Source organism: Arachis hypogaea, chromosome 20 (genome assembly GCF_003086295.3).
Source record: "Arachis hypogaea cultivar Tifrunner chromosome 20, arahy.Tifrunner.gnm2.J5K5, whole genome shotgun sequence".
In the NCBI taxonomy this organism is placed as follows: domain Eukaryota; kingdom Viridiplantae; phylum Streptophyta; class Magnoliopsida; order Fabales; family Fabaceae; genus Arachis; species Arachis hypogaea.
The window spans coordinates 18,999,938-19,027,912 of NC_092055.1; the positions used below are offsets into that span (position 1 = coordinate 18,999,938).

The 27,975-nt window shown below is 36.9% G+C and overlaps 1 protein-coding gene and 1 non-coding gene across 3 annotated transcripts; one reads left to right on the forward strand and one right to left on the reverse strand.

Annotated features, from left to right (window-relative positions):
• Positions 1 to 24,017: 24,017 nt before the first annotated feature.
• Positions 24,018 to 24,114, forward strand: TRNAY-GUA (transfer RNA tyrosine (anticodon GUA)). The gene is made up of 2 exons: positions 24,018 to 24,054; positions 24,079 to 24,114. It is a non-coding gene; the product is annotated as a tRNA-Tyr (tRNA).
• Positions 24,115 to 24,507: 393 nt separating this feature from the next.
• Positions 24,508 to 27,753, reverse strand: LOC112784858 (uncharacterized). 2 transcript variants are annotated; one of them, XR_011878849.1, is made up of 5 exons: positions 27,157 to 27,753; positions 26,183 to 26,498; positions 25,405 to 25,497; positions 25,033 to 25,285; positions 24,508 to 24,947 (listed from the first exon to the last, which is right to left on the reverse strand). XR_011878849.1 is itself a non-coding variant. In XM_025828192.3 (5 exons), exons 1-5 carry the CDS (start codon positions 27,474 to 27,476, stop codon positions 24,782 to 24,784), a joined length of 963 nt encoding a protein of 320 aa, XP_025683977.1. In that variant the 5' UTR covers positions 27,477 to 27,753; the 3' UTR covers positions 24,508 to 24,781. The 2 variants fall into 2 exon arrangements, 1 of the variants encoding a protein (XP_025683977.1); XM_025828192.3 differs by having other exon boundaries at positions 25,218 to 25,285.
• Between the last annotated feature and the right edge of the window lie 222 nt (positions 27,754 to 27,975).

Below are 27,975 nucleotides of genomic sequence, written 5' to 3' on the forward strand. Positions count from 1 at the left end.
AGTCCCCAGTTAGAGGTGCCCAGAGCTCTTAAGCACACTCTTTTTGCTTTGGATCACGACTTTAACCGCTCAGTCTCAAGCTTTTCACTTGACACCTTCATGCCACAAGCACATGGTTAGGGACAGCTTGATTTAGCCGCTTAGGCCAGGATTTTATTCCCTTGGGCCCTCCTATCCATTAATGCTCAAAGTCTTGGATCCTTTTTACCCTTTGCCTTTTATGTTAAAGGGTTATTGGCTTTTTCTGCTTGCTTCTTTTTTTTATATTTTTTTCGCAAGCTTTGTGTTTTTCACTGTTTTTTCTTGCTTCAAGAATCAATTTTATGATTTTTCAGATTATCAATAACATTTCTCTTTGTCATCATTCTTTCAAGAGCCAACAATTTTAACATTCATAAACTTCACTATAAAAAAATATGCACTGTTCATGTCATGCATTCAGAATCACAGAAAATACCACCACATTTAAGTAAATAAGACTATTATTCAATATAGACCCACTTTCTCATGCAATATATCACTCCTATATTTTTTTTTTTTTTGGATTTAAGCTCAGTGAATAATACATGAGACATCTTTTCAGAATTAAAGCAATAGAAAAACTAAACTAGTCCTAGGATTCTAACTAATAAAGGATCATGCAACAAACAAAGCAAAATAACAGGAAACCGGAACATAACATAGAAAAAGAGGGGAGGAATAAAAAATGAAAGGAACTCAACCACCTTAATTATCCTAGCGGTTGCTTTATTCTTCAGGTTGTGTTCCTTCGCGAAGATGATTCGCCTCCCTTTTGTACTAGAAAACCTGTAAGCGCAGCGTCAACACCAAACTTAAGGGTTTGCTTGTCCTCAAGCAAAGAAGAACTGAAAATAGAAAAGACAAATATTAAAATGAAAGAAAAAAAATAAAAGGATAAGAGAATAAGAGAGAAGTAGGATTGGGAGAGAGAGAAAGAAAACTGGGCGGCGCAAGCGACGTGGCCGCGTGAGGCACGCGGTCGCGCGTATTGCTCTTATACGGATTGACGCGATCGCGTCGGTCACGCGGTCGCGTGACTCAGTTTGTGCTTCTGGCGCGAGTGCAGCCTCGCGCCAGCACAACTCTCTGTTCAAATTGATATAATTGCCAAAATTGGGGTGACGCGATCGCATGGGGCATGCGATCGCGCGGGTGGGCAGTTAATGGAGTACGACGCGGCCGTGTGGGGCATGCGGTCGCGTGAAGAGAATTGCGCGTCCAGCGCCAGTCCAACACCACTCTAGCACAACTTTCAGCTGTGCACCCGTTTTACGTCGAAAATCAGGGCACGCGGCCTCGTGGGTCATGCGGTCGCGTGGGAGGCCATTACGCCCATACGACGCGGACGCGTCGGCGACGCGGTCGCATGGGACGAATTGTGCCATTGGCACGCCTCCAGCCACGCTCCAGCGTGACTCTCTGTTCGTTTTTATTTTTCTCTTCTCCCCTTGCGACGCGGACGCGTCGCTGATGCGGTTGCGTCGCGTAGCATTATTATTTTTTTATTTTTTTTTCTAGCTTGAGGTGGTCGGTTCCTGGAAGAACATAGCTGCATGATCAGAGAATTAGTAAGAACTCAATAAAAACAAAATAACTAAGAAAAACTACTACGAAAAATGGTGAAGGATACGAAATTATCGGGTTGCTTCCCGACAAGCGCTTCTTTAACGTCACTAGCTTGACGGTCAGTTCTGCTAGTTCAGCAGATGAGTGGACCTCTGGCGGTCAATCTCGCCTCCAAGATAGTGCTTCAACCTCTGGCCATTCACTGTAAATTTTCTGTCAGAATTTTCTTCCTGTATTTCCACATGACCATATGGCGAGGCTCTGGTAACCACAAACGGTCCTGACCACCGAGATTTCAGCTTCCCGGGAAAGAGATTGAGCCTTGAATTATACAGAAGCACTCTTTGTCCTGGCTCAAAGACTCTGATGGCAATCTTCTTATCATGCAGTAGCTTGGTTCTCTCCTTATAGAGCTTGGCATTCTCATAGGCTGAATATCTGAATTCATCAAGCTCATTCAACTGAAGCATCCGCTTAATTCCTGCAGCTTCTGAATCAAGATTCAGGTACCTGATTGCCCAATAAGCCTTGTGCTCCAGCTCCATTGGCAAATGACAGGCTTTGTCATAGACCAACTAATATGGGGACATGCCAATTGGAGTCTTGTATGCTGTCCGGTATGCCCAGAGAGCATCATCAAGCTTCCTAGACCAGTCCTTTCTTGAAACACTGACGGTCTTCTCCAGAATCCTCTTAAGCTCCCTGTTGGAAACTTCAACCTGTCCACTTGTCTGAGGGTGATAGGGGGTTGCCACCTTATGACGGACTCCATATCTATGCAGAAGAGAGTCCAACTGTCTGTTACAGAAGTGACTTCCTCCATCACTAATGAGTGTCCTTGGGACGCCAAACCGGCTAAAGATATACCTCTGAAGAAAGCTCATTACCACCTTGGCATCATTGGTGGGTAGAGCTACAGCTTCCACCCACTTGGACACATAATCAACTGCCACTAGAATATAGTTGTTTGAATGTGAGGGTGGAAAAGGTCCCATGAAATCAATACCCCACACATCAAACAACTCAACCTCAAGAATCCCCTGTTGTGGCATTTCCTGGTTGGTAGGGAGATTCGTTGCTTTTTCACATCTGTCACAGTGCTTTACAAATACTCTTGAGTCTCTGAAGAGAGTCGGCCAGTAAAACCCGCTCTGTAGGACTTTTGTAGCTGTCCTTTCACCACCAAAGTGGCCTCCATACTCAGAACCATGACAGTGCCAAAGAATCTGCTGTTTTTCTTCATCTGGGACACACCTCCAGATAATTCCATCTGAATACCTTTTAAAAAGGTATGGTTCCTCCCAAATGTAGTACTTTGCATCAGTCAATAGCTTCTTCACTTGTTGCCTACTGTACTCCCTTGGAATAAAATTCATGGTCTTATAATTTGCAATGTCTGCAAACCATGGAGCCTGCTGAATGAGGAACAATTGCTCATCCGGAAATATCTCAGCTACAGTTGTGGGTGATTGCACTCCTGCTTTAGGCTCAATTCTGGAGAGATGGTCAGCTACTTGATTTTCTGACCCTTTTCTGTCTTTTATTTCAATATCAAACTCCTGAAGGAGCAACACCCATCTGATTAATCTTGGTTTAGAATCCTGCTTGGTTAGAAGGTACTTCAAAGCAGCATGGTCAGTATAAACAATAACCTTAGAACCAAGTAAATAGGACCTAAACTTATCAACAGCATACACAACAGCTAATAATTCTTTTTCTGTAGTTGTATAATTCTTTTGAGCATCATTTAACACACGACTGGCATAATAAATGACATGTACAAGCTTACCATGCCTCTGTCCTAAGACAGCTCCTATAGCAAAATCACTAGCATCACACATTAATTCAAATGGTAAATCCCAGTCAGGGGGAGCTATAATGGGAGCAGAAGTAAGGTTTGCTTTCAGAGTTTCAAAAGCATGCAGACAATCAGAATCAAAGACAAAAGGAACATCAACAACCAACAGGTTGCTCAATGGTTTAGCAATTTTAGAAAAATTCTTTATAAATCTTCTATAAAATCCTGCATGACCCAAGAAACTTCTAATTGCCTTAACATTAGTTGGTGGTGGTAATTTTTCAATTACCTCCACCTTTGCTCTGTCAACCTCAATTCCCTTACTTGAAATCCGGTGTCCAAGAACAATGCCTTCTGTAACCATAAAATGGCATTTTTCCCAATTTAAAACAAGGTTTGATTCTTGACACCGTTTCAAGACAAGAAATAAATGTTTAAGGCATGATGCAAAAGAATTACCAAAAACAGAAAAGTCATCCATAAATATTTCAATAAACTTTTCAACCATATCAGAAAAAATTGAAAGCATACACCTCTGAAAAGTTGCTGGAGCATTGCAAAGACCAAATGGCATTCTCCTGTAAGTAAATACTCCAAAGGGGCATGTGAATGCTGTCTTCTCTTGATCTTGAGGGTCCACTGCAATTTGATTATATCCAGAATATCCATCTAAAAAATAATAAAAAGCATGACCAGCTAACCTCTCAAGCATCTGATCAATGAAGGGGAGGGGAAAATGATCCTTCCTTGTAGCAGTGTTGAGCCTCCTGTAATCTATGCACATTCTCCATCTTGTGACTGTTCTTGTAGGAATAAGCTCATTCTTTTCATTCTTGATCATTGTCCTCCCTCCTTTCTTGGGAACTACCTGCACAGGACTTACCCAAGGGCTGTCAGAAATAGGGTAAATAATACCTGCTTTCCATAATTTCATTACCTCTTTTTGGACCACCTCTTTCATAGTTGGATTGAGTCTTCTTTGTGGTTGCACAACTGGTTTAGTATCATTTTCAAGAAGGATCTTGTGCATACACCTGGTTGGACTAATCCCCTTCAAGTCACTAATGGTCCACCCAAGAGCTGTTTTATGGCTCCTGAGCACTGAAATAAGCGCCTCCTCTTCTTCAGGCTTCAGAGAAGAGCTAATAATCACTGGATATGAATCATTTTCACCCAAAAACACATATTTTAGAGAAGGGGGTAAGGGTTTAAGCTCAAGCTTGGGAGCTACCTCCTCCTTAATTGGCGTGTTCATCAGCTCCTTTTGGGGTGGTGAATCAGCAACTTCAACTAATTCACACTCAGAAATAGGATCTAGAACATCATCAAGTACCTCAGTTTCCAGTACTTCTTGAACAAGTGGTTCAATAACATCTATTTTCATACACCCCTCAGAATCATTGGGGTGTTTGAGGGCTTCAAAAACATTTAGGACCACCTGTTCTTCATTAACCCTCAGGGTTAATTCACCCTTTTGCACATCAATCAGAGCTCTACCTGTAGCTAAAAAGGGTCTACCAAGTATAATAGATGATTTTACCTCCTCTTCCATGTCTAATATAACAAAATCAACAGGGAAGATAAATGGTCCTACTTTCACAAGTAAATCTTCAACAACACCCACAGGTAATTTGATAGAAAGATCAGCAAGTTGAAGAGAAATACGAGTGGGTTTTACCTCCTCAATTTGAAGCTTTTTCATCACTGAAAGTGGCATGAGGTTAATGCTAGCTCCAAGATCACATAAAGCTCTCTGAATGCCGACTTCTCCAATGGTGCAAGGAATGACAAAGCTCCCTGGGTCTGGCATCTTCTCAGGAAGGGTGTGTTGAATAATAGCACTGCATTCCTTGGTTAACACCACGGTTTCTTGCTCCTTCCAATTCCTCTTGTGTATCAACAACTCTTTCATAAATTTAGCATAGAGAGGCATTTGCTCCAGAGCCTCTGCAAAAGGGATGTTGATCTGCAGCTTCTTGAAGACATCTAAAAATTTAGAGAATTGCTTTTCTTTGGACGCCTTTTGAAGCCTCTGAGGATATGGCATTTTTGGCTTGTATTCAGGGGCCTTTGGCAAGGTGGGATAAGTGTCAAGAGAGTCAGGAAATGGGTTGTCTGCACGTTTAAGAGGGGCGTGCTCTGCTTCTTCCTTCTTCTCCTCTGGAGCTTCTTTTTCAACTAGATCTTCATTGACCTTAGTCTCAGAACCAGCTGCCTTACCACTTCTCAATTGAATGGCCTTGCACTCTTCTCTTGGGTTCACCACTGTATCACCAGGGAATGTATTTGGAGACCTTTCAGGTAATTGCTTGCTCATTTGACCCATTTGCACCTCCAAGTTTCTAATAGAGGCTTTGGTTTCTTGCATGAAACTCATCATCATCTCCTATTTAGAATCTTCTTAGGATTTAGAATTTGTCAGCTGAGGTGGTTGTTGTTGCTGAGACTGAAATTGGCGGTTATTATAGTTGTTCTGTTGAAAATTGCCCTGAGAATTATTGTTGAAGTTCTGAGGTCTCTGAGGTTGATCTCTCCACCCAAAATTTGGGTGATTCCTCCACCCCTGATTATATGTCTTAGAATATGGATCATTGTTGGGATTTCTAGGACCACTCCCCATGTAATTGACCTGTTCAGAAGAGGGTTGAGCATAATCATAATTATCATTTTGCACAAAGTTACCTGTCATATCATAGGAGGTCTCTTGGGGTGGATTTTGAGTGTTGATAGCTGAGACTTGCATGCCACCCATCTGTTGAGTAAGTAGATTTATCTGCTGAGACATAAGCTTGTTCTGAGCAAAAAGAGCATTAACAACTTCTACTTTCAACACACCTCTCTTTTGAGCGGCCTTAGTGTTCACAGGATTCCTGTTAGATGTGTATAAATATTGGTTGCTTGCAACCAATTCAATCAGCTCAATAGTCTCCTCTGGTGTCTTCTTCTTGTGCAATGAACCGCCTGCAAAAGTGTCTAGGCTCATCTTTGACATCTCTCCTAAGCCTTCATAAAAGATATCCAGTTGGGTCCACTTGGAGAACATGTCAGGAGGGCATTGCCTAGTCAGTAGCTTGTATCTCTCTCAAGTTTCATAAAGAGTTTCACCGTCCTTCTGCTTGAAGGTCTGAACCTCCAACCTAAGCTTAGTCAGCTTCTTTGGTGGGAAAAATTTAGTGAGAAACTCTGTAACAACCTTTTCCCAAGTATTCAAACTCTCTTTTGGTTGGGAATCTAACCATAGCTTTGCTTTATCCCTCAGAGCAAATGGAAAAAGCATGAGTTTGTACACCTCTGGGTTTACTCCATTTGTCTTCACAGTATCACATATCTGCAGAAAATCAGATATGAACTGATTTGGATCTTCATGAGGAAGTCCATGATACTGGCAGTTTTGTTGCACCAGGGTGACCAATTGTGGCTTCAACTCAAAATTGTTTGCAGTTATAGGAGGCACCACAATGCTTTTTCCATAAAGATCCGCAGTAGGGGCAGAATAAGAGCCAAGCACTCTCCTCTGTTGATCATCCCCATTCGGATTTACCACATTGGCATTAGCATTATTATTTGCCATAGTGGATTCTGCAGTCTTGCAAAGTCTTGCTTGTTGTAAACGTCGCCTGAAAGTTCTTTCAGGTTCAGGATCAAAGTCTAAGAGATGTTCTTTGTCTCTATTCCTGCGCATACACAAGCAGAAAACAAGAAAAATTGGGACTTTCTACGTCAGAGTGCAGAGAAGTCCCTGTGAGGTAACCTGTGTAAAATAAAATAAAAATACTAAATAAAAAAAATTCGACAATTTAAAAGAAAAATAAACAGAAAAATTAAAATAAAATTGACTGGGTAACACCAAACTTAATTTCAGAAATTAAAAAAAAAAATTAATACTAAAATATTTTTTAAATTATTATATTTTTTTTTTGAGATAAAAATAAAATAAAACTAATAGAATAAAAAATAAAATTAAAAAAAAATAGAAAGAAACGAAAATGAAAATAAAAGAAAATAGAAATAAAAGGAAAATAAGCTTTTATTTAAAACGGGCTACAGTAGAAAAATAAAAAGCAAAAGGACGTAACAAAATAGGAGGGGGGAGGAAACAACGAAATACGGGAATAAAAAAAATAAAAATTACTAAAATAAAATTAATTAAAATTAAAACGCCTAATCTAAACAATCAAACAACTAATAGTTGTTAATCACAATCAATTTCCCGGTAACGGCGCCAAAAATTTGATGCGGTATTTTTACAACCACACTTACTTACCGGCAAGTGCACCGGGTCGTACCAAGTAATACCTTACGTGAGTAAGGGTCGATCCCACGAGAATTGATGGATTAAGCAACAATAGCGTTTGATAGGCTTAGTTAGATAAACAAAAATTGGTGTTGAGATGCAATATAAAAGACATTAAACAATATCAAAAATATTGAAGAAGGGCAAGTAATTGAGATGGGAATAATATATGGAGAAGACAGTTAAGGCTTCAGAGTCGTCTATTTTCCTGATTGACTTTTCTTATTAACTATTTTAATCATGCAAGATTTAATTCATGGCAAACTATTTGTGACTAGACCCTAATTCCTTAGACCTTCCTAGTCTCCTCTAAAATTCCTCAATTGCCAATTCCTTGGTCAATTGATTCCAATTAGAGGGTGATGATTAAATTCCAGTTTATATGCCACAAGAATTCTAATTATCCAAAAATAAGGGGATTATATGTCACGTATCCCGATAAATACAAACAATTAGAAATTCAGGATAATATGTTTTCAAGCTATTGTTCAAGTAAAGAGTTTTTCCAAGTTTTACAAGAACTCAAATAGAACATGGGTCATACTTCCGTTCCACCCAAATTCATAAAATAAAGAACGAAAATAATTATTGAAATATAAATCAAAACATGAATTAAAATAGAAAAATAATATTATCAATCCATACAAGAGACAGAGCTCCTAACCTTAACAATGGAGGATTAGTTGCTCATGGAATATGAAATGTAAATTTGTATGAAATAATATTGTGGAACCTCCCTCCTGGAACCACCCTATTGGGATTCCTTTTATAACTAATCCTAATAATCAAATATCTAAAAATTAAAATTAAAATAATATCTTTTCCTAAAATAAGATTTGAATTTAAATTTGAATTAATTAATAAGTCTTTAGCTGATGGGTGGGACCACTTGATTTGTCCATTCTGCAGCTTCTAATCTGTGATTTCTGTGCTAAGAACTGGGTCAAAACAGCCCAGAAATCGCCCCCAGCGTTTTTCTACATTTTCTGCACGTGGCGCATGTGACGCGTCCGCATCGTCCACGCGTTCACGTCATTTGTGCAGATTCCAGTCCACGCGATCGCGTCAGGCACGCGATCACGTCATTGCGATTTCCTCCATTTCGCGCGGTCGCGTGAGCCATGCGTCCACGTCGGTATTCGCTGGTCATCTCATTGGCTTCTTCTCTTTCTCTGCAGAAACTCTATCAAATTCCGCCAAATGCTACCTAAAATAAATAAAATTGCACAAAACTCAAAATAGCATCCATAGTGGCTAAAATATAATAAATTCTTAATTAAATTCAACAAATTAGATGCAAATTCACTAGGAAAAGATAGACAAGATGCTCACGCATCAGGGTGTTAATATAGGAAGTTAGGAAGATGGCCTAGTATGGGTAGAGTTCAAATATGAATAGTTACCAAACTTCTGCTATTACTGGGGAGATTGGACATGAAGAGAGTATCTATGCGAAGGCGATAAGATGAGAAGCCAAGGAAGAACAGTTCCAAGAAGCTGGGACCATGGATGATGGCAGAAAGCCCAGAAACGAAGGTGACCATAAGGGAAAAAAAGGAAAAGGTAAAAGGAAATAATGTAGAAGGAGAAGATCTAAAGAGGCAAAGAGTCATGGATGAGAAATTTTTGAAAAAACTAACAAAACTCACAGTCTCAAAACAGGCAGAAGAAGAAAATCTAAACACTTAGGCCTAAACTAACCTAAAATCAGGGAAGGAAGATAGCACAAGATGTACAGGTGAAATCACCATTTCAGAAGAGAGAAAGGTAGTGAGTAAAGACAAAGGAGAAGAAGGGAGAGTGATGGTAAAAGTCAAATAAAAAGGAAAAATGGAGATAATGCAGCAAAGAAAAGCGTGCTAGCCGATACCACCGATACAAGAAAAGCCAACGCCAAAACAAAAACTAAAATGTAGAAGAGGCTGCCCCATGAAGCAGCAGCAACAATAGGGGTAGGAAAGGAGAATACGGAGGCACCAAATCAAAAAAGGAATATACAAGAAAAAGAAGTAATGGAGATAGATACCACAAAACCAAAGATAAGAAATTTGACTGAGAAAGGAGAGAACACAATGGCAGAGGCTACTGGGTAGCCCTGCCAAGTACATGAAGATCATCAGTTGGAATTGTGGTGGTCTTGCGAACCTATAGACAGTTCGAGCTCTAAACAAGCTCATTAAACAAGAAGGACCCAACCTTATTTTTCTCATGAAAACAAGAAGAAAAGGAGATAGAGATTATAAAGTTAAGACATAGGGTTGACTTATCAAATATAGTAGGAGTGGACTGTGTGGAGGAGGAAAGACAATGATTGGGGGATTTATCTTTGCTTTGGGACAATTCGGTCAACGTCAGCATCAAATCCTTCTCAATTAACTATATAGTCATTGAGGTTGAAGAAATAGATGTAGATATAGGATGGAGGGCAATTGGATTCTATGGACGGCCAGAGAACACAAATAAGCACCTAAGTTGGGAGTTATTAAATGCTTTATGCAGAGACAATAAGAGAGCATGGCTAGTGTTCGGAGACTTTAATCGGGTTATGGGACAAAAAGAAAAATATGGGAGGAGCATGGTCAACTACACATAAGCTCAAGGATTTAAGGACGTACAAGTAAACTCCTTGACTTAGGATTCGTGGGTCATTCCTTCACTTGGACTAACAGATAAAGAGGCGATGACAACATACAAGAGAGACTTGACTGCACTTTGGCAATAGTTGAATGGAAAATTATTTTTCCAAAACAATTGTACAATACCTCAACAGATACAAGTCTAATCACTACTCAATACTAGTAGACCTATTTAGAGAAAGGAGAAGAAGAAGAAGAAGAAAACCTCAGCACTATTTTCAAGTTTGAAGAATACTAGTTATCAAGTGAAAATTGCGAGAAGACAATAAAAAAAGCCTAGGAGGGTAATAAAGAACTGATCCACATGAAAGTGAAGCACTATGGCAGAGAACTAGATAAATAGGAAGAAAATGAATTCAGTAACATTCCAAAGAGAATAAGAATTCTTCAAAACAACCTCTAACATTTAAACTCAATCAAACAAGAAGAAGAAGTAATCAAAAGAATCAAAGAACTGAAGCTGAACTGGATGATATGCTGAAAGAAGAGGAAGTATGGTGGGTACAAAGGTCAATTATAAATTGGTAGAAGTATAGAGATAGAAACTCCAAATTCTTTCACTACAAGGCCTTGCAAAGGAAAAACAGAAATTGGGTGAAGTCTATCCTAGATGATATTGGATGAGTTTTTGAATATGAAAAGAAGATAGAGAAAGTGATAATTAATTTTTTTGAGAATTTTTTTAGCTCTGAGAAGGTCGAAGATGACCAGAGAATCACTGAAGTAGTCAAGGACATAATCAACATGGAAATGAGTGAGGCTCTGGACAAAACATTCATTGCAGAAGAAGTTTTGGCAGCTCTAAAGTAGATGCATCCAACTAAGGTGCCAGGACCTGATGGCATGTTGGCACTCTTTTACTAAAAGATGTGAAAAATAGTCGGTGATAATGTTATAAATTGTGTGCTACATATTCTTAATGATAATGTTAACCCCATTCTCCTTAATTCTACTCATATTTGTATGATCCCCAAATATCAAAAACTCCTAAACATACAAAAGATTTAGACCTATATCCCTATGTAATGTCATATTTAAACTTGTAACTAAGACAATTGCTGATAGATTGAAACAGATCCTACCCTATATAGTAGGAGAATTTCAAAGCATTTTTGTGAAGAACGGGTTAATAACGGATAATGGGATTATGGCCTTCGAAATCTTCTATTATGTGAAGAAGAAGATTGGGGGGTCAAAAGGCTACATTGGACTAAAGCTTGATATGACAAAAGCGTATAACGAAATTGAATGAGAGTTCTTAAAGGATGTTCTAAAAGCCATGAGGTTCTCAGACAAGTGGGTTAGACTCATATAAAATTGTGTCTCAACAGTATCAATCTCCGTTATTTTGAATGGGACTCCTACCAAGAGCTTCAGACCCTCTAAAGGTCTTCGAGAAGGCGATCCACTCTCTCCATACTTTTTTGTATTATGTACTGAAGTGCTATCTAGATTATTAATCAGAGTCCAAGAAAGGTAAGTTATCCGAAGGATTTGTGTAGCCAGACAGGCATCATAGATCAACCATTTCTTTTTTGCAAACGATAGCATATTATTCTCAAGAGCGGTAGACTAGGACATCATAAGGATAAAGAAGATACTATCTCTTTACCAGAAAGAGTCAGGCCAAAGAATTAACTTAGAGAAGTCAAAAATCTCATTTAGCTGAAAGGTAATTGAGACGTGGGACTTTGGAAGATAGAGGATAGAAGGTGCATAAAATCTAAAAAATACGCTAGTTGTCCAAACAAACAAGTACATAATATGGAGTCCTATAACAGCTTTAGAAGAGAATGCCACAGTGAGGGACTTGATAAATGATTATAGCACATATTGGGATGTGGAAAAAATTAGAAAAAACTTTCTATTGTTTAAGGCACAACAGATCCTAGAATTACCCCTACTAGCCACACAAACAACAAGACAAATTCTTCTAAAAATTTAATAAGGATGGAGAATATAAGGCTAGAGATGCATACCACTGAGTAATCAAGCAGAACAATCTCTAACACTAAAACTCCATATCCTCTAATCCAACAGAGCCAAACTGAAATAGGTTGTGGAGAGCAAAGACCCATCCAAGACTAGCACACTATGTCTGGAAAAACATAAAGAGATCCCTCCTAACATGGCTCAATTTGCAAAAAAAGAGAGGTATGAATTGCATCTCACTTTGTTCGATGTGTTGGAGGAAAGAAGAGTCTGAAGATCACCTTTTCAAAGAATGTGAGTATGCGAGAACATTCTGGCTTGGTAGTCCCTTAGCAATTCGATCACATGCACAACCTGAGAAGACCAGGATTGAAGAAATGCTAAGAGAGTTAGACCCAGATAGACAAGGGTTGTTCTTCATGAGCCTACAATTAATTTGGTCTGCGAGAAATGACATGGTCTTCAATGGCATTTTGAAACGTCCTCTCAAAGCAGCAGAAAATGCAATGAGAAAGCATGAAAATATTTTGAAAGTTCAATTGAGAGTAAAAAAGGGGATCCAAAACATACCAACAGGGATGATTAACCTCAATTTTTGGAAAGCACCACCTACCCACCTTATCAAAATTAATGTTGACGTGTCTTGCATTGATGATGGCACAGTTGGATTTGGCATGGTAAAACAAGATTGGCATGGAGAGATTCTCATGGCAATCATGTGGATGAGCTTCTTATCCCTCCATACCAATGAAGTATATAACACCCCGTTATCCTAAACCTTACCTCTAGTCATAAAGCATAGGATAACAAAGTGTCACGATAATTCTAAGGCTTATACATAAATATATATGGAAGGAAATAATAATTCTAGAAGCCCGATGAAGAAATAAGCTCAAAGACAGAGTTACAAAAGCACGAAACATTCACACGAAGCTAAAGCATAAGATACAAGAGAATATAACATATATAGATATAAGAGTATAATAATCATAAGGAACTAGCCGCAGCTCGCGAAGTTTGAGCCGACTAGTATATACAGACATACAGAGTTTTGAAAGTAAAGCAACGTATACAAATTACCTCTCTCAAAGTAAGCCTCTAAGGCAATATAAACACAAAAGTGAGAGAACTAGCCAAAGTGGTCAAAACGACAACAAAATGGAATAAGGTCCTCCGTTCTGTCACCATCAAACAACTCACTGATGTGGGTTGCGATCTGCATCTGAAAAATAATAACAAAGTATGGAATGAGAACCAGAGGTTCTCAGTATGGTAACAGTACCCAATAATGTAAGATATAAGGTTTCAGAATGCCGAAGGAAATCCTAGAACTTCACATCAATTACAGATATTCAAGCTTAGAATAAAATAAATAAAGAACTTAAACCATAAACAGGGTTATCTAAACTTAGGAAAATTCTAACTAATACTAATCACACCGCTGTATCCCACAGCTTTCGCCAACCTAACCTCCGTGTGATCCCATCGTCCCCGCCTACCGAGCCTCCTCAATCCCAGTAGAAAACACAGATAATATATACAAGTAAAGCACAAGTAATATAGATATACAGCAAGTAATCAAATAGCAAGTAGGCATATTATACAATTAGGCAAACTCAAGTAATAAAAGCAAACAAGCATATAAGAGATGCATATGATGAATGGCTGTCCTATTGGCTCGTCATATCACTTGTCCGTCCATAAATGCCAACCCGACACATCCTTCCAGATGTAGCCTTTTCTACCACGCTAGAGATATAGTGCCCTGCACACTCATGCAACAGCGAATCTGCTACGCCAGAGATATAATGCCCTGCACACTCATGTAGTAGGGAGTCTACTACGCCAGGGACCGCACACTTCATACAACAGAGAAGGAAACAACCACAACTACTCATGCAGCAGAAAAATCTGCCACACCAGGGATATAGGCCCCGCACACTCAATCAGTAGAGAAATCTGCCACGCCAAGGATATAGACCCCGCACACTCTCAACAACAACTACTCATGCAGCAGAGAAATCTGCCACGTCGGAGATATAGGCTCTGCACACTCCCATATAATCCAATAATTTTCTCATTCATTTCGAAGCCCTCAACTCATCCTAACCATCACCAGTTTCCAACTTCTCAAAAATCTCTTCAACCATATATTTCACAACTCAACACTCACCACTCAAACTAGAAATTACACAAACCTTCTAAACCTAAGTTACCGGCTCTAAACTCATAACTAAAATACCCCTTTTTATTCCTTTATTATTTTCTTCCTTGATTCAAAATTCTAAAACTAACAAAAAGGTTTTAAACAAGTGTTAAGGAAGTTTGCAAACTTGCCGAAAAAGTAAGACGGTTAAACACAAGGTTTTTATTGAAAAATAGGGCAGTGTGCATACGCATAGGATTGTGCATACGCACGATGTTGTGCGTACGCACGTTTTTAAAATCTCACAGGGTGTGCATGCGCACAAGAGTGTGCGTATGCACAAGTTAAAACATAGCCACTGTTCTGAGCACGCGCACAGCAGTGTGCGTGCGTACACAAACCAGAAATCACAATTTCTGCAACATCATAGAAATAAGATTTTTGACCCTAACTTCCGAAGTTCATAACTTCCTCTACAAAATTTCATTTTCCTCAGACTTTATATCATTTGAAAGCTCTTTAAATCATCTTTAATTTAAAATAAAAACTAATTAATTTCAAAACTCGAGGCTCAAGTTATGATCTGTCAAAGTTGATTAAAAATAAGTTTTTACCAAAAAGTACCAAACCTCAAATTTTCCAAATTCACAAGTCTCATTCATTTCAACCATACTAAATCTCAATCCTACTCATTCCTACACATTACCAATTACACTTTTATCATTATTCAACCACACCACACTTAAATCATTTAGTTTCAAGCCCTCCATTCCTTCCACAATTTCTACTCACAAACCTCCATTCTCATTAATCATCAATCCAACATTAAATAAATCACCTATCCACCATTCCAAACCCTCACAAACATTTGCATTAACCTATTATCATAATTCCTCATAATTCATCAATATCTAAAATCATAATTAATCATCAACAATATCAACAAACCCTCATCAACAACGATAAATCACAACATTCATCATCAACCTCTATACAACTTATCATCAAACATCAAATTTACATACAATTAAACATACACGCAAATATTCAATCCTATCTTAAGGTCAACTAGCCTAAATTTCACGAAACATTACATAAAGAAAATCGAAACCATACCTTGGCCGATTCCTAGTATGCGCCAAATACCAAAAGCTTGATTCCAACAAGATCAACAAGGCTCAAGTACCAACACCACTTCCAAGACTCACCAACTATCAAGCCATATATATATAACATACCAACATCAAGTTTAGGGTTTACAAAAATAACTAAACACAAGGGTTTAGTAAAATCTTACCTTACCTAATGAGATTAGGGGCAAAATCCAACAATACTCCAATGCTAGATCACTCCTAAACAACCAAAACACAAGGAAACTCAAAAATTCAAAGCCATTTTCGAGTTCAAAAAGAAAAATAAAAACTGGGCAGAGTACAAAAAAATACTCACCACAAAACCTAGATAGAATCGAGGAGCTCGACAAGAGCTTCGCGTGGCTACAACGACTCGTCAATCGGAGCTCCGTAGCTCAAGTTATGACTCCCGGAAGGTGATGATGAATAGTATCACCAAACCCTCACCTCTCTTCTCTCTCAATCCGAGCTCTCTCTCATATGGGGTGAAAATGAGCTGATTTGGCTCATTAATGTGTCTATATATAGTCCGATTTGGGTCCGGTCCAACTTGTTTAGCGTTTTAGGTCCGTTTGGCCCATTTTGGGCCAAAATCTTTAAGATTAGTGTCCGGTTTTTAATTTTAAATTATTTTTATCCTTTTAAAATAATAAATCAATTTTCAAAAATCTCATTTTCCAAAATACGCGGTACCGGACAGACTAGAGACAGTACTGTCGGCTTAAGTACCGGTACACATTTTTACAAAAATCTTTCGCAAAAGATACATTTTTCAACTTAGAAAAATTCATTGAAATCAAATTTCACCTTTTTATTTTCAAATTAAAACTTATAAATTTTGAATCTACTCTGAGCACTTAAAAATTATTATTTTATTAAAATGATTATGCTTGTTCTTACAAAGTAGAAGTCTTAACTTGTCTAATGAGCTTGGAGAAGGCCCAAAAATGATGCATGTTTGATTTATTCATTGAAGGTGATAGCATTGGGGCAATTGAATGTCTAAATTAAAATGGTTTATCTCTGATTTAATTTTTGTAATGTAACCAAGTTCAACCAAATTGGCACAAGTCCAACAAAAAAAAGCACGCACGCATCATTGCTTTCTCCTTCTCCGCTCTTCTCCAGCAAAGAAATTTTTGTTGAAGAGCATAAAAACTTATTGGTACAACACAGCAATTTTACACATAGCACAAAATATTTTGCATATAGCATAAACTTATTGATATAGTGTATAAATTTTTGCACATTTGCATGTATCACATAAATTTTTTCACATAACATATAAATTTTTTCTCTGAATGTATTTTGTTGGTTTGATGAATCAATATTTTGAGCATGTGGTCTTCAAAAATTTATTTGCCATGCACCAATATTTCTGGGCCATGCATCAAAATTTGTGTGCTGTGCATCAAAATTTCTGTGTTATGCATCAAATTTTTCTACTGTGTACCAAAATTTTTATATGTTGCATTTTTTGTTAGTTAGCTATCAATATTCTGAGCATATGGTCCTTCAAAAATTTTTGTATTGTGCACCAAAATTACTGTGTTGTGCATCAAAATATATGTGCTTAATAGTTTTATTGAACATATACAGAAGAAAAAGAAGAAAAAGAAGATGATAAAGAAGATGACGACGACGATGATGATAATGATAATGAGGGAAGATGAAAAAGATAAAAAAAAAGAGAAAAAGAAAAAAAAAAAAGCACACGTATAATAAAAGAAACTTGATTCGAAAAAGATTTGACCATCTAACTTTTAGGTCGTCTAGCTTTATTGTATATAATGTATAGTATAATGTAAACAAAAGAACTAAGAAAAACTGAGAGCACATTATTTTTTTATATTGGGGTGAAAATTGTGTTTTTTTTAGGATCATGGATTATAAGGGTGTTATTCTTAAATGTGAAATTTTTTTATTTAAAATGTAGAAATCGGACCCTTGAATTTTTTTGAAACAAAAATCGAACCATCCAATTTGTTAGAAACAAAAATCGGATCCTCTGATTTATGAATTTTTTTTTAAATCACAACAAACAAATCGGACCTTCCGATTTAATATTAAAAAAATTTTTAAAATTAATTTACAAAATAATCGGTAAATCCGATTATTAATTCTCATACCAAAATAAAAATACATGCACAACCAATAAAATTAAATACTTGAATTGCATATATTTCTCTTCTATAATGAAAAATTTTAGCCGAAAAATTGGATCAGTTAATAAAACTTAATAATAAATAGATAATTAGACACAAAAATAAAATGGGATAAGTTTAATACATTTATTGAATATATACTGAAAAAAAATGCGCGTACAATAAAAGAGATTGGTTGGATTTAATTTAAAAAAAAAAAGAGACTTGATCCTATAGTTTTATTGTATACAATATAATGTAAACAAAAGAAGTAAAGAACTAAGAAAACTGAAACATGTTGTAAAATAAAAGATATATAAAATAAAAATGTATAAATAGAAGACTCTAGTATTAAAATAATTAGCTCAATAATAATTTATATATATATAATAAAATTATATGTTGTAATGTATATATATATACAAAGATAGAAAGGAGTATAAAAAGTAAAGAGAGAGAGAATTGCATAAATATATATATAAAGATAGAAAGGAGTATGAAAAGTAGAGAGAGAGATAATAGCATTTGTTTATAGTAAGAGAAAGAAAGAGAATATTATTATATTGCTGTTGTTTTTGTATGTACGAATGTAAAACAACATTCTGCTATTTATAATGGTAACATACTTTACTTTTTCAACATTTCTTTAAAGCCATTTACCATTGAGAAGCTGAGCCGCCCAGACATTAATGGGCATCCAACTCAGCTTTTATACTTATCACAACACTCTCCCTTTGGATGCCGATTTAGGATTATGCCTCATTAAAACCTTACTAAAGAAAAACCCAGTGGGAAAAAACCTTAGTGAAGGAAAAAGAGTACAATATCCTTTATGATGGAAACTGCCTCATTAAAAACCTTGTCAAGAAAAATCCAATGGGAAAAAAACTTGACCAAGGAAAAAAGAGTATAGTCTCCCCCTCTTATCGACATCATTTAATATTTCGAAATCGGCGCATCCCAATCTCATGTACCAATCTTTTAAAGGAGGATTTTGGAAGTGACTTTGTAAATAAATCTGCCAGATTGTCACTTGAACAGATCTGTTGGCATCAATTGTCCCTTGATTTTGAAGGTCATGAGTGAAGAAGAATTTGGGAAAAATATGCTTTGTTCTATCACCTTTGATGTATCCACCCTTAAGTTGAGCAATGCATGCTGTATTATCTTCAAACAGGACAGTTGGAGCTATCTTATGATCAATCAGTCCACATGATGACAGAATATATTGAATCAGACTCCTCAGCCAAAAACACTCACGACTAGCTTCATGAATCGCCAGTATTTCAGCATGATTAGAGGAGGTTGCTGCTATCGTCTGTTTTGTGGACCTCCATGATATAGCTGTACCACCATATGTGAACAGGTATCCTGTTTGAGATCTCCCTTTATGTGGATCAGACAAGTATCCAGCATCTGCATAGCCAACTAATTGTGACTTGGATCCATAGGGATAAAACAAACCCATATCAACCGTCCCATGAAGATATCGAAAGATTTGTTTGATTCCACTCCAATGTCTTCTGGTTGGAGAGGAACTATATCTTGCTAGTAAATTCACAGCAAATGATATGTCAGGTCGCGTATTATTAGCAAGATACATTAGCGCTCCAATGGCACTAAGATATGGTACTTCAGGACCAAGGATATCTTCATTTTCTTCTTTAGGACGGAATTGATCCTTTTTCACATCCAAAGATCTTACGATCATTGGTGTACTTAATGGATGTGACTTATCCATATAAAATCTTTTCAAGATCCTTTCTGTGTATGTTGTTTGATGAATAAAGATCCCACCTTTTATATGCTCGATCTGCAGGCCGAGACAAAACTTAGTCTTTCCAAGATCTTTCATCTCAAACTCTTCTTTTAGAGTTTTTATAATTGTTGGAATCTCTTCAGGAGTCCCAATGATATTTAAATCATCAACGTACACAGCAATTATAATGAACCCAGATGTAGTTTTCTTTATGAAAACACATGGGCAGATATCATCATTCTTGAATCCGTTTTTGGCCAGATACTCAGTAAGACGATTATACCACATTCGTCCAGATTGCTTTAGACCATATAAAGATCTTTGCAATTTGACTGAGTATAACCCTTGCGAATATTCACTGGATGGTTTAGATATCTTTAGTCCTTCAGGGACTTTCATATAGATATCACGATCTAATGAGCCGTATAAATAGGCTGTTACCACATCCATTAAATGCATATGCAGTTTATGATATGCAGATAAACTGACCAAATAGCGCAATGTTATCGCATCTACTACAGGGGAATACGTTTCCTCGTAATCTATACCGGGCCTTTGTGAAAAACCTTGTGCCACAAGTCGGGCTTTATAGCGCACAACTTCATTTTTCTCATTTCGTTTTCTCACAAATACCCATTTGTATCCAACAGGTTTTACATCTTCTGGTGTACGGACTACAGGTCCAAAGACTTCACGTTTTGCAAGTGAGTCTAATTCAGCCTTCATGGCTGCATCCCATTTTGGCCAATCATTTCTTTGTCGACATTCTTCGACTGATCTTGGCTCAAGATCCTTACTTTCATGCATGGTATTCAATGCCACATTATATGCAAATATTTCATTGACAATTGTCTTATTTCGGTCCCATTTCTCTCCTGTAAAGACATAATTTATCGAGATCTCGTCATTTTCACAATTTTCAGGTACCTGAACGTCTTCTGGCGTCATATCAGAATTTTGGACAACTGCAGGTGTCTTTACTATGTCTTTTTCAACAGGAATCGTATTTATCTCTTTTCTCTTTCGAGGATTTTTGTCTTTGGAACCGACAGGCCTTCCACGCTTCTGGCGTGTATTTGCTTCAGTGGCTATTTGTCCTACTGGGACATCAATTCGAATTGGGGCATTTTCCGCCCTACCACGCTTCTGGCGTGAATTTGCTTCAGTGGCTACTTGTCCTACTGGGACATCAATTCGAATTGGGGCATTTTCCGCTGGTATATAAGATTTGGTAATCCTCTTTGTATCGGAAAATGCATCAGGCAAATCATTTGCTATTCTTTGTAAATGTATAATCTTTTGAACTTCCAGTTCACATTGCCCTGATCGAGGATCTAAATGCATCAATGATGATGCATTCCAGTTAAGCTCCTTTTCAGGAAGCTTATTCTCTCCCCCTAATGTTGGAAAATTTGATTCATCAAAATGACAATCCGCAAACCGGGCTTTAAATACATCTCCAGTTTGTATCTCAAGATACCTCACTATAGAGGGAGAATCATATCCAACATATATTCCCAATTTTCTTTGGGGTCCCATTTTGGTGCGATTAGGTGGTGCAATGGGAACATATATCGCACACCCAAATATTCTTAAATGGGAAACATTTGGCTGCTGGCCAAAAGCTAATTGCATAGGAGAGAATTGATGATAACTCGTTGGCCTCAAACGAATAAGTGTTGCGGCATGTAAAATAGCATGCCCCCAAACCGAGGTTGGGAGATTTGTTCTCATAAGCAAGGGTCTAGCAATTAATTGGAGGCGCTTAATAAGTGATTCTGCTAACCCATTTTGTGTGTGAACATAAGCTACTGGATGTTCAACACTTATTCCATTAGCCATACAATAAGCATCAAAAGCTTGGGAAGTAAATTCACCAGTATTATCAAGACGAATTGCTTTGATTGGATTTTCTGGAAATTGTGCTTTTAATCGAATAATTTGAGCTAGTAATCTCGCAAACGCCAGGTTGCGAGAAGATAATAAGCACACATGTGACCATCTCGAAGATGCGTCTATTAGGACCATAAAATATCTAAAAGATCCACATGGTGGATGAATAGGTCCACATATATCACCTTAAATCCTTTCTAGGAATTCAGGGGACTCAAACCCAATCTTTACTGGTGATGGCCTTAAAATTAACTTCCCTTGAGAATATGCAGCACAACAAAATTCACTAGATTTAAGAATCTTCTGGTTCTTTAGTGAATGTCCATGAGAGTTTTCAATAATTCTCCTCATCATGGTTGTTCCCGGATGACCCAAACGGTCGTGCCAAGTTATGAATTCATTTGGTCTAGTAAACTTCTGGTTTACAGTGGCATGTGATTCAATTGCACTAATCTTGGTATAATACAACCTAGATGAAAGTGAGGGTAATTTTTCTAATATAACTTTCTTATTTGAATCATGAGTTGTGATATATAAATACTCATGATTTCCCTCATTCATCATCTCAACATGATATCCATTTCGGCGAATATCTTTGAAACTCAACAAGTTCCTCAGAGACTTGGTAGATAATAGTGCATTATTTATTATAAATTTTGTTCCTCCAGGAAACAAAATTATAGCTCATCTAGAGCCTTCTATCACATTGCCTGAGCCAATAATAGTATTAACATATTCATCTTTTGGCACAAGATGGGTAAAATATATATCACTTTTGAGAATAGTGTGTGAACTTGCACTATCCGCAACGCATACATCTTCATTACATATCCTTGCCATTCTCTTCAAAAACAAATAATAATAAAATGAGTAGTATGCATAGTTAAATTGAATACTTGATCAGAATTATTTTTCTAAGAAACACTGTACATAAAATAATGTCATATACTGAAATTTTATTTTAAAATTTAACACATTTAATAATTTCAAAATTCATAAACATTAATATTTCATTATTTATGTACATCATATTTGAAACTTAAATACATAGAAAATAAAACTTAACAATAAGTTCTTTACATTATTTATTTACATATATACTTCACAATCCCACATATTAAACTATTTCATCATTGATCAAATGACCAATATTTCCTTCAGGATCCTCAAAGAAATCAGATACATCATAATGAGTGGTGGAGTTCTCAGCATCATTTGAAACAAAATTTGTTTCCTTTCCTTTGTCGTTCTTTTTCAAAGATGCCTGGTAAAGATCGACTAGGTGCCTTGGAGTACGACAGGTACGAGACCAATGGCCCTTTCCACCACAGCAGAAACACTTCTCCTCGGTTGATTTATTCTGCCCGATATTCCTTTCTTTATCCCACTTCTGGTGAGATCCTCTCTTTTGAACATAATTTTTTTTCTTTCCATAATTTTTCTTATTATTAAAACCTTGCCATTTACCTCTTCTGGGGTAATTTGCCACATTTACTTCAGGAAATGGGGCAGCGCCAGCTGGGCGCGCTTCATGATTTTTTAATAACAACTCATTGTTGCGTTCAGCAACAAGAAGGCAAGAAATTAACTCAGAATATTTTTTAAACCCTTTCTCTCGATACTGCTGCTGCAGGAGCACATTCGAGGCATGGAAGGTTGAGAAAGTTTTCTCCAACATATCATGATCAGTTATTTTTTTCCCACACAATTTCATTCGTGAGGTGATTCGAAACATTGCAGAATTATATTCATTTATAGATTTAAAATCTTGTAAACGCAAATGCGTCCATTCATATCGGGCTTGAGGAAGTATTACCGTTTTTTGATGATTATACCTTTCTTCAAGGTCTTTCCAAAGATCTGCAGGATCTTTTAATGTAAGATATTCATTTTTCAATCCTTCGTCAAGGTGACGACGAAGAAAAATCATGGCTTTGGCTTTATCCTTTTGGGATGCATTATTTTCAGCCTTAATGGTATCTCCAAGATCCATTGAATCAAGATGGATTTCAGCATCTAATATCCATGATAAATAATTGTTTCCAGATATATCAAGAGCATTGAATTCAAGATGAGAGAGTTTTGACATAATGAAAAATTTGTTACCTGAGTCTTCCTAAAGATTTGATCAGAGTCTCGTGCTGATAACGTGTTGTAAAATAAAAGATATATAAAATAAAGATGTATAAATAGAAGACTCTAGTATTAAAATAATTAGCTCAATAATAATTTATATATATATAATAAAATTATATGTTGTAATGTGTATATATATATATATATATATATATATACAAAGATAGAAAGGAGTATAAAAAGTAAAGAGAGAGAGAATTGCATAAATATATATATAAAGATAGAAAGGAGTATGAAAAGTAGAGAGAGATAATAGCATTTGTTTATAGTAAGAGAAAGAAAGAGAATATTATTATATTGCTGTTGTTTTTGTATGTACGAATGTAAACAACATTCTGCTATTTATAATGGTAACATACTTTACTTTTTCAACATTTCTTTAATGCCATTTACCATTGAGAAGCTGAGCCGCCCAGACATTAATGGGCATCCAACTCAACTTTTATACTTATCACAACAAAACAATCAATAAAGCCCAGTAATAAATGGACAATTAGCACCAAATAAAATGGGATATATATATATATATAAACTTGTTTATGAATTAAATTTACTACAACCGACCTTAGCTCAGTTGGTAGAGCGGAGGACTGTAGTGGGGTTTCCTAGCTGGTATCCTTATCCTTAGGTCGCTGGTTCGAATCCGGCAGGTCGGAGTATTTTTCTTTATTTTCCCCCTTGCTTTATACGCCAACTGCGCTGGTTCAGAGAGGCTAAAATAGTCCAATTAATATTATTATTAATTTATTAGGTTACTTATTGTGGTCTATGGAAACATAGAGAGGCTAAAATAGTCCAATTAATATTATTATTAATTTATTAGGTTACTTATTGTGGTCTATGGAAACATAGGCACTGATCAACACTTAACTATTAAAAGAAATTGTGCTCCTAGACTTTCTCTTATTTTATATTATCATTATGGAACATTCTCCTTCATTTCTTCTCGTCTCAGTTATTCTATCTGAATTATTTCCCTCTCAAGTCTCAATTATACTATTTTCCCATAGTCATGGTTTCAACATTGTTTCAAACAGCCAGCCAAAAACTGAAAGGGAAAACATTTCAATAAATAAACATTGTGTTGTAGGTGAACCATGATGGGCAGATACATAATTGACCCATGATATCATATGGCCGTAAGTCATTCATATATATCCATGGAATCTGATTGTCCATATATATAATCCTTAACCTACATCCTACATATTCATAGTGAATGATCCGCACAGATTAGATTGGCGCAGAAATAGTAAGACAAAAATATCTACAACGTTGAAAGGTCTCTTTCTTAGGCCAGGGGTCAAACTCTCCTTCTAGTTTCTAGTCCACTTTATGACCATTGCTGTGGTTTTCTTGATTAGATGGTGGAGTTAGGGGATCAATGAGGAAGGACTTTATGTTTTTGTACGTTTCCTTGGGCTTCTCCACATTGATTGCATGCCCTGCATTCTTAAGTACCACCAGATTCGCCTTCTCTCCGATATGCCTACAGAGAAGTAACAATAATGTATAACCCGAAATTCAGATCAATGGGGAACAAACTGAAAATAACAAAGCTAGTTACAACTTACAAGAATGAATTGTATTAGCTTCATCTTAATGGTTTGATTCTACATAGGGTCCAATTGTAGAGTCGAGTCTAAACTATAGAGGACAAATGGTTTTGCTAAGGGCATGGGTTAAACGTAACCCGTTCCTTTTGGTTGACAAAACCCAAGATAAAATTATCAGAAGACTTGGTTTCTTAAAACTTTACCGTTTGAGTCTGTGAGCTAATTCCAGTGGGAATATCTGGTCTTGCTCCCCCCAGATAATTTGTGTGGGCTGCATCAATATTGAAAAGTCATGATTTCTAACAAGTATTTGGAATGCAAAATTGCCATGTGGTAAAAATAAAACTGAGCATACAAAATCAGTTTCAGAAGCAAACAAATTAACCAAACCTTGGAGATTTTAGGAAGATTAGACATCTTTCTATCCTTATGCAGTGCTTGGATTAGTTCTTTCCTCTCTTGGCGGTATTCAGTACACATCACCTGCAAGTACATAAGGCCATTTTCAGATGAGTTTTGGGAGGCAACAAAATTTTACTTTAGTTGCCACAAGCCTAACACAACCCTAAATATATCCAAAGAGTCATTGCAGCCATGCAAAGGGATGTGGCTAAGTTTTACATGGATGTTGCAAGCCTAACATGACCCTACATAGATCCAAAGACGTCACGTCGTGGCCATGTATTAGAATGTGAAGAAGTATTACATATCTGTCGCAAGCCTAACACAATCTTCCTTGTTTTTCAGGGATTAGGACAGATTATGTAAACATAGCCGAGTTAATTTATCAGTTATTGTTTATTACACAAGAGCTAGCTGATTGATGTTGCAAATAATCAATGCAACATTAATGAGGCAAGTATAAATATGTATACGCAGTTATGCACATGCCTATGAAAGTATGAATCATGATTGGCCTGCTATTATTCAGTCCAATACTCGAAACAAAATTGTAAACTTTACAAAGTCAGTGAGATTTCTTACAAACAATTCCAAGTAAACCATTCCGGAAATTATTTAAAATCAGAGCAACCTGTAACTATAAACCAAAGGATAAGATTACAATAAATAAAAAAAAAAAAAAAGTATAGGTAGACAATGAGAATACTAAATAATGTGAACAATGGATATGTCGGATGTTTAAAAAACAGGAAACTAAGCCACTTACATCAATGAAATCATTGAGGAAGCAACTAGGCAAAACTTTGATAGGCTTCACAAAAGTAAGCTTTACCAGCTCCCTAATCTTCTCCGGCGTCTGCGGCAGCAAGAGGTTCACGGCTTCATCCACAGTCCTCACCTTGAACATCCCTTCATCCATGTCCTTTTCCTCCAAGCACACACCAGCACAGCATAACACCAGCCTGTCTACACTCTCCGGAAACTGCGCTGCCATGCTGTACGCCACAAATCCGCCATAGCTCAACCCAACAATGTTCAATCTGCTGTGAACACCATGAGCCTCCAGCATTGCCATCACACACCTGGTATTACAACTCAAACAATTGGGGAACAAATGAGTTTCTTGATCTCCATTTATAGCGATTCATCGTTTCAACTAAATATAGACAACAGATCATCACATATATCAGCTGTTACCAAGAGAAAATCTTATACATTTTCAGAGAAATTCTTATACGCGCTCAAAAACAAGAAAGTAGAAAATAAATATACGATCCTGCCTTACACCATTTATACTATTCATGACAAAACACATCTATGATATTCTCCCACTTCTTGTGTTAAGCTTTTCAATATATACACCAGAATTTTAGCTATTATTTTGTCATTTCTTGTATAAGAGTTAACTTTATGAGCTCCAATATGCAACATAGCTGTTGCAAACAATTTTTTAAAATAGACGTGCTATTGACGCTGGCCAATAAAAATTCGAACGAACACACTTCCTTAAGCGACTTGCGAGCGAGCTAACCACGAGTTGGTCGTATAAATCTCGTACTTGCTCTTGGAAAACATAATTTCTAGTGTCATCAATTCTTTTGTAATCTGCACAACTGAATAACTAACTCTTTGGAGGGAAGTAACTAACTTACAACTAACTGAGTTAAGCGTAACTGTCATACGAGCTGTTTTAGTCTTTACAGTTATCAAAACAAAAAGAAAAAAGGAAAAAGTAGGAACCTGGCTTGGAAGGACTCGGATCTCTCGGGTTTGGTGGTGTAGGAGTCACCGAAGAAGACGAGGTCAGGGACGAAGACATTGAATCGAGACGTCAGAGACGAAACGAAGTCGTTCCACTGCCACATTGCATTGGCGCCGATGCCGTGGATCAACACCAGGAAAGGCTTCGAAGCTGCCATGCTCTTCGGCACCCAGCAGTGCATCACTGTGCCGCCGTCGCCGAGGTCGGTGGTCGCTGATTTCAGCCCTGCCGCAGAGAACGACCGCCGGAAGCAGCGGTCCTGGAAAGCCGTGAAGCTGAAGCATCTAGCGCCAGTCATTGAGCCTTTCTTTTTTCTGTTTTTTTTTTTTAATTATTATTATTATTTGACCTTTGTGTGTGTTAGAGCGGAGAAATTAAAAGTGCGTTGAGGAAGAGGAATAGGAAGTAGTATTGGAGTTTCAAGTTTCAACAATGTGTGCGCGTTGCAGAGTGTGGAAGTGGAGATTGATATTGCAGAGAGCCAGAGATATAGTTCACTTGTTCTCTTCTTCATTGGCTAAAAGAAAACGCTGAAGAAAGAGAAACTAACCCGTGATGGAAATGGAAGCAATAATTTTAGCATCATCTTTTTTTTCTTATTATTATTATTATTTTTTTCCGTTATGCAATGACAACGAAGTTTGAGTTTAGAATTGAAATTGATGCATATATGTATATATAAAAAAATTCAATCAATATTGTCTAAATCAACTGTTATTTATTTCTATAAACAAAATTTGTCATTAGATTAATTATATAAAATATATGTTAAAATATCAAATATTTAATATTGAATT

Bases quoted from the DNA above. Each gene is read 5' to 3' on its own strand.
- LOC112784858 (XM_025828192.3), bottom strand. From the start codon at position 27,476: ATGACTGGCGCTAGATGCTTCAGCTTCACGGCTTTCCAGGACCGCTGC. The intron at 26,499-27,156 runs GTTCCTACTTTT...TTGTAATACCAG, and splicing joins TCCGAGTCCTTCCAAGCCAG to GTGTGTGATGGCAATGCTGG. The intron at 25,498-26,182 runs GTAAGTGGCTTA...ATGTACTTGCAG, and splicing joins TCCTCAATGATTTCATTGAT to GTGATGTGTACTGAATACCG.